At 29.0% G+C, this 13,213-nt stretch overlaps 1 protein-coding gene across 2 annotated transcripts in view; it reads left to right on the top strand.

Annotated features, from left to right (window-relative positions):
* LOC107166292 (uncharacterized) overlaps positions 1-13,213 on the top strand; it is a 39,626-nt gene that overhangs the window by 6,710 nt on the left and 19,703 nt on the right. For both annotated transcript variants that reach the window (XM_089218883.1, XM_089218877.1), the window contains exons 2-3: positions 1,721-1,841; positions 9,266-9,373. In XM_089218883.1, the coding sequence (XP_089075009.1) occupies positions 1,734-1,841; positions 9,266-9,373 (216 nt within the window). In that variant the 5' untranslated portion in view covers positions 1,721-1,733. The remainder of the gene's footprint in view (positions 1-1,720; positions 1,842-9,265; positions 9,374-13,213) is intronic.

The raw sequence follows: 13,213 nt of genomic DNA, 5'->3' as shown, positions 1-13,213 counted from the left end.
TCGTGATACGCGTGAACTACCGAAAATCTTCCACTCCTCCTCTCCTCCCATCACATAACGTGACACCTCTAAAGTAGTTGAGCTATAGTTATTAACTAGGTACCTGTAAGTGATGTGGAGCTGCGCTAATTCGTCACGATAATCACATTTGCAACAAAATATATAGACGTAGATACCTTTTTCATAGACATGGGCACTTAAATTAATTATCATTTGTAAAAGCGTAATAGCATGTATCTTGTACATTTTTTATAAAATTATTATTATTATTATTTTTAGGTATGTATAATACATCTATAATATCTACCATAGATCGTTTTAGATAGTACTCGACCTCGTCGCGTTTACTCAATACATAATAATATTGTCGATATGAAGCAATCGTTTCGTAAAATTCTTCGACTACTTTTAAACATGGATTCTACCGGTTTTTTGACATTTTTTGTTGACTAAAAAAATCATGTATATACTAATACTCACTTAACAAAAATTATTATTATTATTAATATTATGTGTTCTTGTAGAACGCTATGTATATAATATGTATGTATGTATGTATGTATATGTAAGTCAGGTTATCGTGAGTTCTAGCTCTTACTCGAAATACCAATTTTATTGAACAATACAAGATCTCAAACACTACGTTGATTGCTGAAGAAAAAATCTACAGCAATTAGTTTGCAAAATTAGTTAATAATAATATAGTTTTTGTGTTATACATACAATTTATGTGTGCAGAAATTATTTCTACCGATCTAAAAATATTTCCAAATTGAAAACACGACATACTTATATGTAAACAATATTATAATAATTAGTAATGGGAAAAAGTTATTAGCAAATTAATAAAACTGTTTTTCAATAAAATCTTTATAATATGTAATTTGGTATAACCAACTTAGAGTGGTTATAGGTCTAGCAAATGAAGTGATATCAACGCACACGTTGATCGCATGAATATCGCTAACGAATCATGAAGACATTTTAAATTTGAATACGATAATATTAATTGAGTAAATATTGTGATTAATAATCTTATCTATTACCAACCATTGTGTGGTTAAAATTTCAAACTATATTCTTCATTATGTTCAATTAATCTTTGAATTCGACATCAACTATATAATATATATGATGTTTGGATTACATTATAAAATATGTTTTCTCTATATATATTATGCGTTGTGCATAACAATTAATGCTCTTTTATGTAACAATTACAAAATGTCTAATTACTTAACCATTTAATATTTTAATTTTAATATACCTTTTGAAATATTATACACTGAAGCACTTTCAGATATATATATATATAAGTATGTTTCTCAAAAATGTATACACGAAATCGTTTTAACTTCATGACTCACTGTGGTCAACACTATGTATACGAATACGAATGATCTTTACTTGCAATATTACTTTCACAAAATAAATTAAATGTTTTTTTTTATATTTTTGTCACTGTAATTGTTCTTTGCACACTTTTTACCTTAATACTACAGTAAAGTCCTTGATTTTTTAATGGGAATGCAAATTATGCCTTAGTTCTGAGTTTCTGGCATATATAAACGTAATATGTATACAAGTGTGGCTTATTATAATAGAAATAAAAACACAAACAATAAAAACGATGACAAAATAGAATTTAAATTCAAATTATCCATCTGTTTCCGTAAGCAATTTTAATTTATATATATTTTTTTTTATTTTTTTTTTTCAGACCGGTATTCAAAATGATGTTTAAATACATGTGTTTGGTTTTGTTCATAACGTGGTATCAGTTAGCTGAATGCCACCCTGCAAGCTCTAACGTCAAGTCATTAGATTCCATGATCGAAAAGGTAAAGTTTATTAATCAAGAAAAAAAAATATTAATAACAATAATCACTTTTGCAATATATAGGTATAATATCGTAAAGAATATATTATGCATCTCGTTTTCGACGCGTTTCGCGTCCTTATTGTTTATGATATTTGGCACTAACTGTAAACACATGCTTATAACATGCAATACTCACCGGGGATTATGATTAATGTTTAATATTCAATTTAATGTATAATATATATAATATTATCTGTACACATATTATGAAGATATTTTATTGGACCCGCACCGAGGACAAACTGCCGTACACGAGACCGACGGATTACCGCATAACCCAAGGCAATCTAGACATTACATTTTTCGAAACCTATTTAAACTGCAGCTACTTTCATTATATTTGTATATTATATTACAAATACTTTAAATCCATGTAGTGTTATCTCATACATAATAAAATAATAACTTAATAGCGTTAAACCTACTTAGAAGAACACAATGTTAGCATACAATGGCTCGTGTTTTAATTATTATTATCATAGTGGATAATTATTGTAGGTAACTACTACCACAGACCAGAGATGATTATAATATTATTATGTTATTATATTTCTTGCAGTGCCACTGTGCATAACTCGGTGACGACGATAATACAAAGTACCTATAATATTATGATATTATTATGCGTGTCTCATCCTATACGTTTCGTAATTATGACGAGTGATGACGAATGGCGATGATGATAAATGATTGTTTTACTAACATTTTGTACTTAACACGCCGTACTATACAAGTATACTCCGTTAATTGCATGGTATATGATTCGCAATTAACAATATATACCTGGTAACTATATTATAATTAGACCATAAAATATATATATATATATATATATATATATATATATATATATATACACACACACACACACATATATATATATACAAATGTAGGTAATTCATAATAATACCTAACCTGGCCATACCCCATATGATTTAACAATCATTGAACAGCTGTTTCTCTGGAACACGGGTTACATGTAAAAACCGGATTTATGAAATGTTTATCCTATACCTATGGGCAGCTATGTAGTAACTTAAAAGTAATTGATAATTGATATACACAATACCGTTTGTTAGGTTTTGATCTCCTAGAGGCGATGTTTTAAGAGTCACGATTGGTTTGGAGTAATTAAATCGGTCACAACGAGTAGAAAAATTACTAATAATATTAATAATCAAATCGGTTCAATTGTTTTTATAATATACATTTGCTCTTTTATTTACTTTCCATCATCCTCAGAGTTCTACACATAGGTCGTACCTATACACACCAGCACAACACTGTACCACGGCAAATATAATAACAACCACACTTTTGTGACAAACATTGTCATAGTATTATTATATCAAAACGCGCAGCCATAAGTTTTTATTCATCGCAGTTATTTTTCTTATCAATCAATGTCCAATCGTATTTCGTTGACACGTATTTCATGCTTTTAAAGTATGCAGTCATCACCGTCAACGCCATATTAATAATTTTTCAATTACTATACAGTATACGTATAAACTATTATACCCGTGTTCTATAGGTAGGCTAAAATTTTGACATTTACTCGGAAATATTTACACGTTTAATGATGTTTTTGTAATTAATTTTCCGACTGATGAGTACTATAGGCATCGCGAATATCTCATTATTGTAGGCATTATTATTATTATGGTGGGCATCGGACAAACACGCGTAAACCAGTGGTGTGTGTGTGTGTGTGTCATTAAACTAGCCAGTAAAAATTAACTTCCATTACCGTAACTGTAAACAGGTAATACAAACAAATCGCTAATTAAAATTCATTATTTTTTGCAATTCGTTTAAATTTTTCAAGCGTATGTACTTTAAGTAGATAGGTATAACCCGTATACCGGCATACGACATACTATTGTTTACGTATTGTATTGCACCCTTTCTATATTGTTATTATTGTGTAACGACACCGCTGCAGCGATCTTGCGTCTCTCGAATTCGGTTTCGTGTCTTGGCGAACCGTCGTTTACCTACCTATGTGCCTACTTACTGCAGTACAACTTATATTATATAGCAGTAAAACGTATATAAAATTATCATACAATGTTAACTATATCACACGACACACGCGCACAGAGTTACATAACAATGATAATAATAATTACAATATAATCGTAAAATGTATGTTAAAATTACACTTTACGTACCTACCTACTTCACATCGAGTCGCCAGCGACGTCGCAGAACATGATATATGGGTACAGCGCACCGCGTACTGCATAATATTATAATATTATCGTGTAGTTGTTGGCTCACGTCGTTATTTTTCTTGCATTAATATTACAATATATTATTATGATTATAATAGTATGTATTTCATACGCGAGCCCACGGTCTCGACGTTCGTCGAATTATATGTAGTGCACGTGCGTTGGCAAGCGCAAGCACGTTTCCGCCCTCTCTCGACAAACGACAGTGTTTATATAATATAAAAAGTAATAATAATAATATATAGATACCTACGTGATACCCGCTTGTTGTGGACGGCGGGGTAGAGGGAGCAAGTTCAAAAAAACGCAACACTACGATACGTCGCGTTGATTATAATATTATCGTTATTATCATCATCATCGGGTGTATAATATTATTATGGGTGCATATATATATATATATATATATTTATAGGTAGGGGGATATAACAGAAGAGATGTACCTATACATGACCGTGGTTAGCGGCCGGCGAATAAACCTCAATGACAGTGAAAGCAGTCGTGTCGTCGGTGTTTAGTTTTTTTTTATTACACTGTTTCCCCGAACGCCGATGAAAGCGACAAAAAAGTTCAGTCTTCCTTATATCCCCCTTCAGGCTTAAGTATACGTCTTAACCAGCTTTCGTCTACGACCGCTGTATAATATACTCAGCGAAACGATATTACGTACATTAATTTAACAACCAATAATAATAATAATAATAATACGAGTACGTTGGTATTACCTAAAAGCTTATTTTTTATAAAAAATTCTAGATGGATAGGTTTTAAACAGATTTCGCTGGTCTCGTATGTCGCGTACGGCTTACCAATTACTATCCAACTGCATCATGCCTCTGCATATTATGTTATGTACACGTTTTCTACCGAATAACAATTTATCGCTAACGTATATAGCTGCTTATTTCACGTGGTCGTTTCCGTGTTTTAATTTTTAATTTCCTCTTGTATACCTATACAAAACGAATACGTTGATATAACATCCAGCATAACCGCTGCAGAATAAAACATATTATTGTATGTTACATACGTATACCTATATCGTCCGGTCGAAATCACTTTCATTCCAAGTCCGGTGTGTTTAACACGGTCATCGCAAGTCACAAGTTACAACACCATCGCAAGTGTATCGATTGATATAATAATATTATTATTATTATCAATATTGGCAATTGGTATTGTCGGTCGACAGTGGCTTCTGAAATAATTACCGATGACGAGTGTACGTCCGACACGCCAATATTATAATATTAGGTCATGGAATCTACGTGGCATGCCCAGCAATTGCAGAACGCATAACTCTATAAGATCGTTATAATATACGATATTACCTACCTTACCTATCTATGCCGTATATATACACATCAAACGATATCGCCAAGCGAAAAGTATTTTTGCGATTTAATAAATTAATAATAATTATTGTGATGAAATAGTCGTTGTATGGTCATATTATAGCGATAACAGTGTATATAGTGCATTAAACAAGTCCGTTCGAATTTCAAGTAAATTATAAGATGCTACTAGATGAGGGCCTTACTCGGTATCAACCTAAATACCTGCAGAGTAAGTGTTATCGCAGAAATATTAAAATACATACATATTATATGTCACACGCGAAACACAATGATTTTAAAAGAAGAAACAAAAATAACAAATAAACATTAACGCCACACCTATCGTTTGCACGTCGTTCTTTTGTATATATTATTATATTATTGTACAGTGTGTCATTTAATTTAATTTTACTTTATGATATTAACCCAACATAATATAATTATTGTTAATATTAGATTACGTACGTCCACTGTAATGAATTTCGTATCTTAGAACAGTGGACGTACCTATTTATAATTTTATAATTTTTCACGGTTAAATATTTGATAATGAATGTAATAGGTATACGTAAACAAAGACCAATGATTGTTTCGTAAACGAAACACGTAAGTACATGGAACGAATATCCACCCGTAATTAATGAATCCAATTGGGTAAAAAAAAAGCAACTAAATACTCATCACTGATCAATTAATGCATACGACAATAATTATTGTATAATTCCAAACACGAAGAGGCAATAATAGTGAAGTGTCACACGCGGTTAGATCACAAAAATAAAATATTTATTCTAACGTCATGGTTGAATTTAAATTTAACGAGAGCCTCAAGGACTATTCTGATACCATCGGTAGAATTTTAATTCAACTTTCGAATGATATGTCTTGTACATTATTATTTCACATTTATTTCGTGTATTATACTTTTAATAATCAAAAATATTTGTGTAGATACGCGATGTATCCAAGTATGCATTTAGATTATTACACTTTTTAGTGGTGTACTGCTTGTATTACTTGTATTTAAAACAAAACTTGTACATTTTTACAAGATACAGTACACTTAATAATTTTTAATAATAGTCACCCACAACGGGATTTTTTTTATTATATAAAAAAATCTTTTCTTGATTTAATTTATAAAAAAATCAAAAAGCGTTAAGAACATATTTAAACCTATCTATTGATATAATGTAATGATGATATATACATATGTTACGCTATGAATGTGCAAGTGGTATAATATTACTGTGTATGATGTTTATAAATAACGTAGGTAATAGTCATTTTTGGGTACAGTTAATAGATATGTAGGTGCTTACACATTAAAATTAAATTTCCAAGTAACAATCAAAATGCCATTGGATATTAGAAATTAAACATCAATTGAAAATTTCATATGATAGGTATAGGTAACTACGTTTTCTCTAGATGCAAGTTATGTACTCGAAGTTATTGGTCTAAACAATTTTAGCGCATAGACACGCAGAGAATCATAACTTAAGGAACATTTTGTACTTGATGATAAATTATAATCACGTGTAAATAAGATTTAAAATGACAACATTTTACAAAATTAATAATATCATCGGATAAATATTGATTTTTTTTATTTATTGAAATAAAACCCCCAAATGGCAGTTAACGTGTATGTAGTATAGAAATATAATGCAGTTAAAAACATAAGGTAAACAGCTGATGTTATGGATATATAAAAATAATGTAAGACTGCTAGTCTATTATTAATTAAAACAATATTCAATACACTCAGGTTAACATAAGTTAAAGTGCCTATAGGATTAAGAACGTTTATAAGGGATAAACAGCTTGAAGCTTCGAACTTGTTTATAAACACTATTTTCATGTTTACACTATAACAATTATTAAGTATGAGTTTGGTTAATCGCGCAAAAAATATATGCTTTAAAAATAACACTTAAGTAGATATAGGTACAAGAGCATTTCAATATTCATCTATTTGCTTAATTATAGATACTTAACATTTTAACTTAATTTTTTTTACTATAAATTAATAAATTTCATAGACAAATCAAACACATAGATAGATACTTTTTAAATTAAGCATTCTATTCAGTATACCCCATTAAAGTTGAGTTGTATAATAAGTTTTGTAATGGACAATATTCTTTTGACAATGATGATATTTCTAATCATGGGCCCCCATAGATAACTTTTCAAGAGGGGCAAAATAACAAAATTCTCAAATTTAAGCTGAATAAAGGTTTAATGTAATTTCAACATAAAAATATAAATATGCTAATATTTATATAGTACCTGTATAATAATTAATTAAAATACATTTTAATAATTACAAGTACTATTCAAAAAATATAAAAATTTAATCAAATGTATAATTCAATATTGTTTAATAAAAACTGCAAATTTCATTGGTTTATTCCAAAAATATTAATGACATCTTGAATGAAACTACTTTTGTTAAAGTTCGCTTTTTCATGATGAACAATTATTGTCATACACAAGTATTTCATATCTTAAAAGTTAAAAATTTTATTATGTTTTCAATAACACGCTAATATTAATTAAATTATAAATTCATATAATTTTTCCAGGGAGACAAGTGCCCCGTATTTCTCCCCACCAATGGATAAAATATTGTTATAGTGTGTACCTAATCATTAAGTATTAATGGACTGTATACTCAATATAAATTATAACATTAAAAAATAAATTAACTAAATTGAAATGTCTAAAATCTAAATATTCATAAACAAAATATCATTATAGGTAGGTGTACAGAAAACCATTTTAAATTATCTTAGACATTTGCTTAAATACTACTCATGCACCTGATTTTTGAACAATAATTCTATAAACAGTAAACATAAAGTATTAAGTAATGATTATAATTTACAAAAGTACATTTAGCTAGAGCAATCTAAACATTAAGAACTAGGAACTAAATTACAAAATATTTTATGTGCACTTTCATTTCAGAATCCCGTTACAAGTAGAAGGCAAGTACTAACTAGGTATGATTAATGTGTATATAATATAATAATGATATTGTTTCGTATTCCACGTGAAAGAATTACGTAAAATATACATGTTTTCATTGATGTTTAAAATCAACCGATAATATTTTGTAAATACAACAAAATTGTTGCTGCCTACAACAACCTTCTCGAAATTAGCACGATGAAAAATGAAAATAAAATATCGGTTGCTCACCATAATTTTTTAACACGCCCTTTCATAAATAAAACCATACACGTGGTTGTTATTATGTTTCCGACTAACGTTTAATTGAGATTTGATTAAGGCCAATTTGATTTTAATTACCCGTGACGGTTGATCGATATTGCATTTATATTTCATAACAGATAATATACACCTCTTGATAATTACCGTATAATCTATCTTATAAATTCTGTAGCCGTGTACTCGCGTATATAGCATGTATAGGCATAGGTACCCTAACATAATATCATATATCTAATAACGTAGCTAGCTGCATACTTTATGATATATATAATATATATAATATTATATACCAACACATAATTTACAAGACATTAAACTTAGATCCCCGCGTCATGTATTATTAATATTGTATTATGTTTGTGGTAGACAAGAAATATATATAAACTGCAACAGAAATATATTAATATATTATGTTATAATATTACGATTATAAATGTGTAGGAAACCTATTGTGACTTCTGTGTGTAATAATAAGAATTAAAACTGTATTTCAAATCGTTTTTTTTTTTTTTTTTTTATGAAAAATACTCATTTTTTGTTTTATAAAAATTGTGTTTCCCATACAGGAATCTGAAGCATTTTTAGCTGTCGAAGCAGAAAACTCAAGCCATAAAAATGTCAGAGACAAAAGGACAATCGGCTTCTTAAGGCAGCTGTTTCCAAATCTATCTCAGGTAAAACTCAAAACTTATTACATTTTAATATATTATACACCAACTTGGCAACCTATAACAAACTAAATAACACTCACTCTCCTATGCGCTATTAATCATTTTATAGTTAATCAACGTTAAATAAAATACAATAGAAATACCTTTCAATGTGAGTTGTCAATAATGCATATCCTATATTTCGATGAAAAATTAGTAACTCGGCGTTTCCATCAATGCTCAGGCAGTTTACAGATAATTTTGTGAAATCTTATTATTGTATTATTATCTCGATGTGAAATGCTGACAAATTCTCTAGAGCGTATCGGTCGTTCGTGTAGCTTTTGCATTATACGATACCAGATGTACGAGCGCCAGCGTGGTATACTACAAGCACTCTATATTATGATGTAATTTTGTTGTAGAAAATGTAGGTTATTAATGTTTGAACAAATTAATTAGTAACGCAGTTCCAAACGTTGCTATCATTAAATTGATATATCAAAAGTAGATATTATATCATAGCATGTCATGACCTATATATTCAGAGCTGTGTTGAAAACTTACCTTTTTCAGTTTTTTGTTTAAATAACAATATTATCATATTAATTGTTCTTCTGTATATTTTTCGTATAATGTCTTATATTTACTTCAGGATTGTATAGAGTTGTATCCACATTTTCGTCAATAGCGTTGAATGTGTTTCAAAAAATGTGTTGTAGTATAAATTTAAAAATTAATCTTTTCAATTATTTATTAAGGTGGATATTTGTACATGGCATTGGAATAGCATAGGATATACATTTGGTGTGACTTTTATTCGATAAGATTAATGAACAATGGACTTATAAGATTATGAATGAAACATTATTGACCAATTACAAACGACCGAACAAGTGTTACAGCACTTTGAGTATTATAATTAATAATTAATATGCATTTTAATATTACCGTTTCATCCGTTATATTCGAACTACAGACATGAAAAAAAATTCGTAGGTTAAATCGTTCTATAGATATTCGAGTGTTCTGGTTAAAGGACAACCACATTTTATGCCAAAACCAGTATATGGCGTACACCTAGACACGCGATTTTTTAAGCTCTTACGACATACGATTAAAGTGGTTATGTAAAATGTTATTATACATATTTTATTATGCAGTCATACAAACCTACTGTACAAACATACTATAATTTGCTTAAGCGATTCGAACATAGAAATTAATTCACTCTCACGAATCGCTATTTAAAATAATAGGTACTTACGTCCTACATAAGTATCTACTATTATACGCCTAATGGACAATAGCTACCGCCAATACGCGCACGTGGTTTATACACAAAATTTAATAACGGTTTAAAACAATAACAATTCTATGATTTGGTGAATATTTCACATTCACCCTGAACAACAGGCCCTGAAGTACCTATATAGTTCTCAAATATTACAGACTCCATTTACCTAACTTGTTTTCTTATGCATAAGTATTTACCTACCTACTAGTAGTTACGTGGCTGTATCGTTCGGCAAAATGTACATGTTAATCCATTAGGTATATACAAACATATTATTATACTATGCCGTATATTATAACACGTCTCACGCATTGAACTTGGTAACTTCACAATTAAAACAAAAATCCTATCTGCTTTACGCTTTTAAATGCAATTTTTACATCACTATAATAATATGCACAATATTGCTGTCGTATTCATTTTAAAGCTAACGATATTAAAAAACTATTTCGTCCAGATATATGTTCTTCATCATTGAAAAATTAGAATTACAACAAAGTTTCATTTATTATAAAAACCGTTCTTTTGTTTTATTTCGTATTTGGGATACTGGCTAACTACGAAGCATCGTAACGATCAAAGTGTGTATTAGTCAATCACACGTTAGGCCGTTATAATAACTATTTTGTCTTTGTATATGATCGGCAATTCTCATTCAATATTTATATATCGGTAATAATAACAACAACAAGGACAAATAATATCTACATCGTTTTGAAATCTGTTAAAAAGAACATAACCAGAAGCCAGTTTAGTTTATGTAACTGTCTATGGAGCATTATAATAATAGTAATAATATATGGGTACTGTGTAATTTCTAAAGAACAGCCATGACATTAAAAAAAAGTTTGCTACTTAACTCTTATAATCATAAAAGGCAAATGTGATTAGAATCAGTATATTATATTATTTAGCTTCCAACCGGTAACTGTTGTTGAGCGATTCATTTAATAAAAATAAAAATAAAAATAAATATCTACTATTTCTTAACCTATTTTACTATTTCGAATTAATAACTGTTATTATCAACAAAGAATTGTATCGTTTAATGAGTTGTTTATGGATTTGTAATGTTTCGCTATACTTTTAGATTTTTCAATAGACACTCGATAATTTGTTATCTGACCTAATCATCTAACAAATTGATTTTAAAAATAATAACAATAACAGTATACCTACTTGAATTACTTCAATCCCCATCGTTTATACTTATCAATTGAATTATTTTCAAGTAAAGCTGGATAAGTATGTGAAATTAAATACAACACAAAATTCTTCTATTTTTTTTTTATTTTTTTTTTTTGACGCAAGTATAAAAGAATTTTCGGTATTGCATTTATCGTTAGAAGTTTTGTTAATCCTAGTCTATAATGGAGAATTTATTACCTAATACAATACAAAACTTCAACGGCAATCGTTACAAAAATAAATAAATTAATAAATATGGAAATATTTTATAACCGTAATACGCACATGCTGCACACAATTAGTAGGGTGACTTGCGTTTTGTAACTCATTTATTATTATTTTTTACTAACGTCAGTGATGACACAATATAATTCAGCTGTTTCGTTAGACGGAATAACCACGAACGTAGTATATGATAGTATTATACAAAGTGAGCAAAATAAACAATAATATACATGGAAATTAGGCAGAATAATATACCTGTCCGACGACTATACATATTATACAACTCGTAATTGCAGAAGACACCACAAACAACGTCGCTATAATAGTAGTCTGATGACGACGGTCATTTATACAAAGATGTAGAGAAAATTGTTCTACCACAACTATAAAGTAAAATAACGATTAACCAACAATCATTGTGGATGATACTCTACTCTGACTAGACATAAACTTTCTGTATACTTACTGCAGACATCGAAGAGTGCGTACTCATATTTTTCCTTTGATGTTTTATCTTTTATGCCCGATGTGATAAGATTAATCGGTAATTTATACAGTGATTTTGCTTGAATGTGAAATGCAAAATGTATGTCGACTATGAAACTTAAAAAAAAATGTTCAATGTTCTTATATCATTGTAAATAAGATATTGATTTTTACATTTATCAAAAAAAAATAATTTTATTGGAATGATAAGAAAATAAAATTACCTTATAATGTTATATTACTTACTTGTTCGCAACATTTATACATTGTCGTAGGAAATTCGAACCCATAGTTTAAATAATTTCTTATGCCTTATAAAGTCAAAATGACTGATTTTGACTGTCTGAAACAAGTTACATTCAGATCACATACACAATATCCACATATAACTAATAATTATAAAACAAAGTAGCGATGCTGACTTTTTTAACAATTTATATTTTTTATAGTTGAGGAATTATTAAAATTATTATTATTATTACTGTACCAAATAAATCATTATGGTAACTCAACAACGTTCACGTAATTCATTGTCTTTGAGCTCGTGTAACATGGCAATAACTTATAATAATAATAATATATAGGAAACCTCGGGTTTTGTATCGTATAGTTATTAATTGGAACAAATAAGCTTATTGTCGAGTATGTATAAAAGAGAAACCCGCCGA

The sequence above is a fragment of the Diuraphis noxia genome, unplaced genomic scaffold, assembly GCF_037042655.1.
Source record: "Diuraphis noxia isolate RWA-SAM2 unplaced genomic scaffold, SU_Dnox_SAM2 contig0001, whole genome shotgun sequence".
NCBI lineage: Eukaryota > Metazoa > Arthropoda > Insecta > Hemiptera > Aphididae > Diuraphis > Diuraphis noxia.
This window is presented reverse-complemented; position numbering and strand designations above follow the sequence as displayed.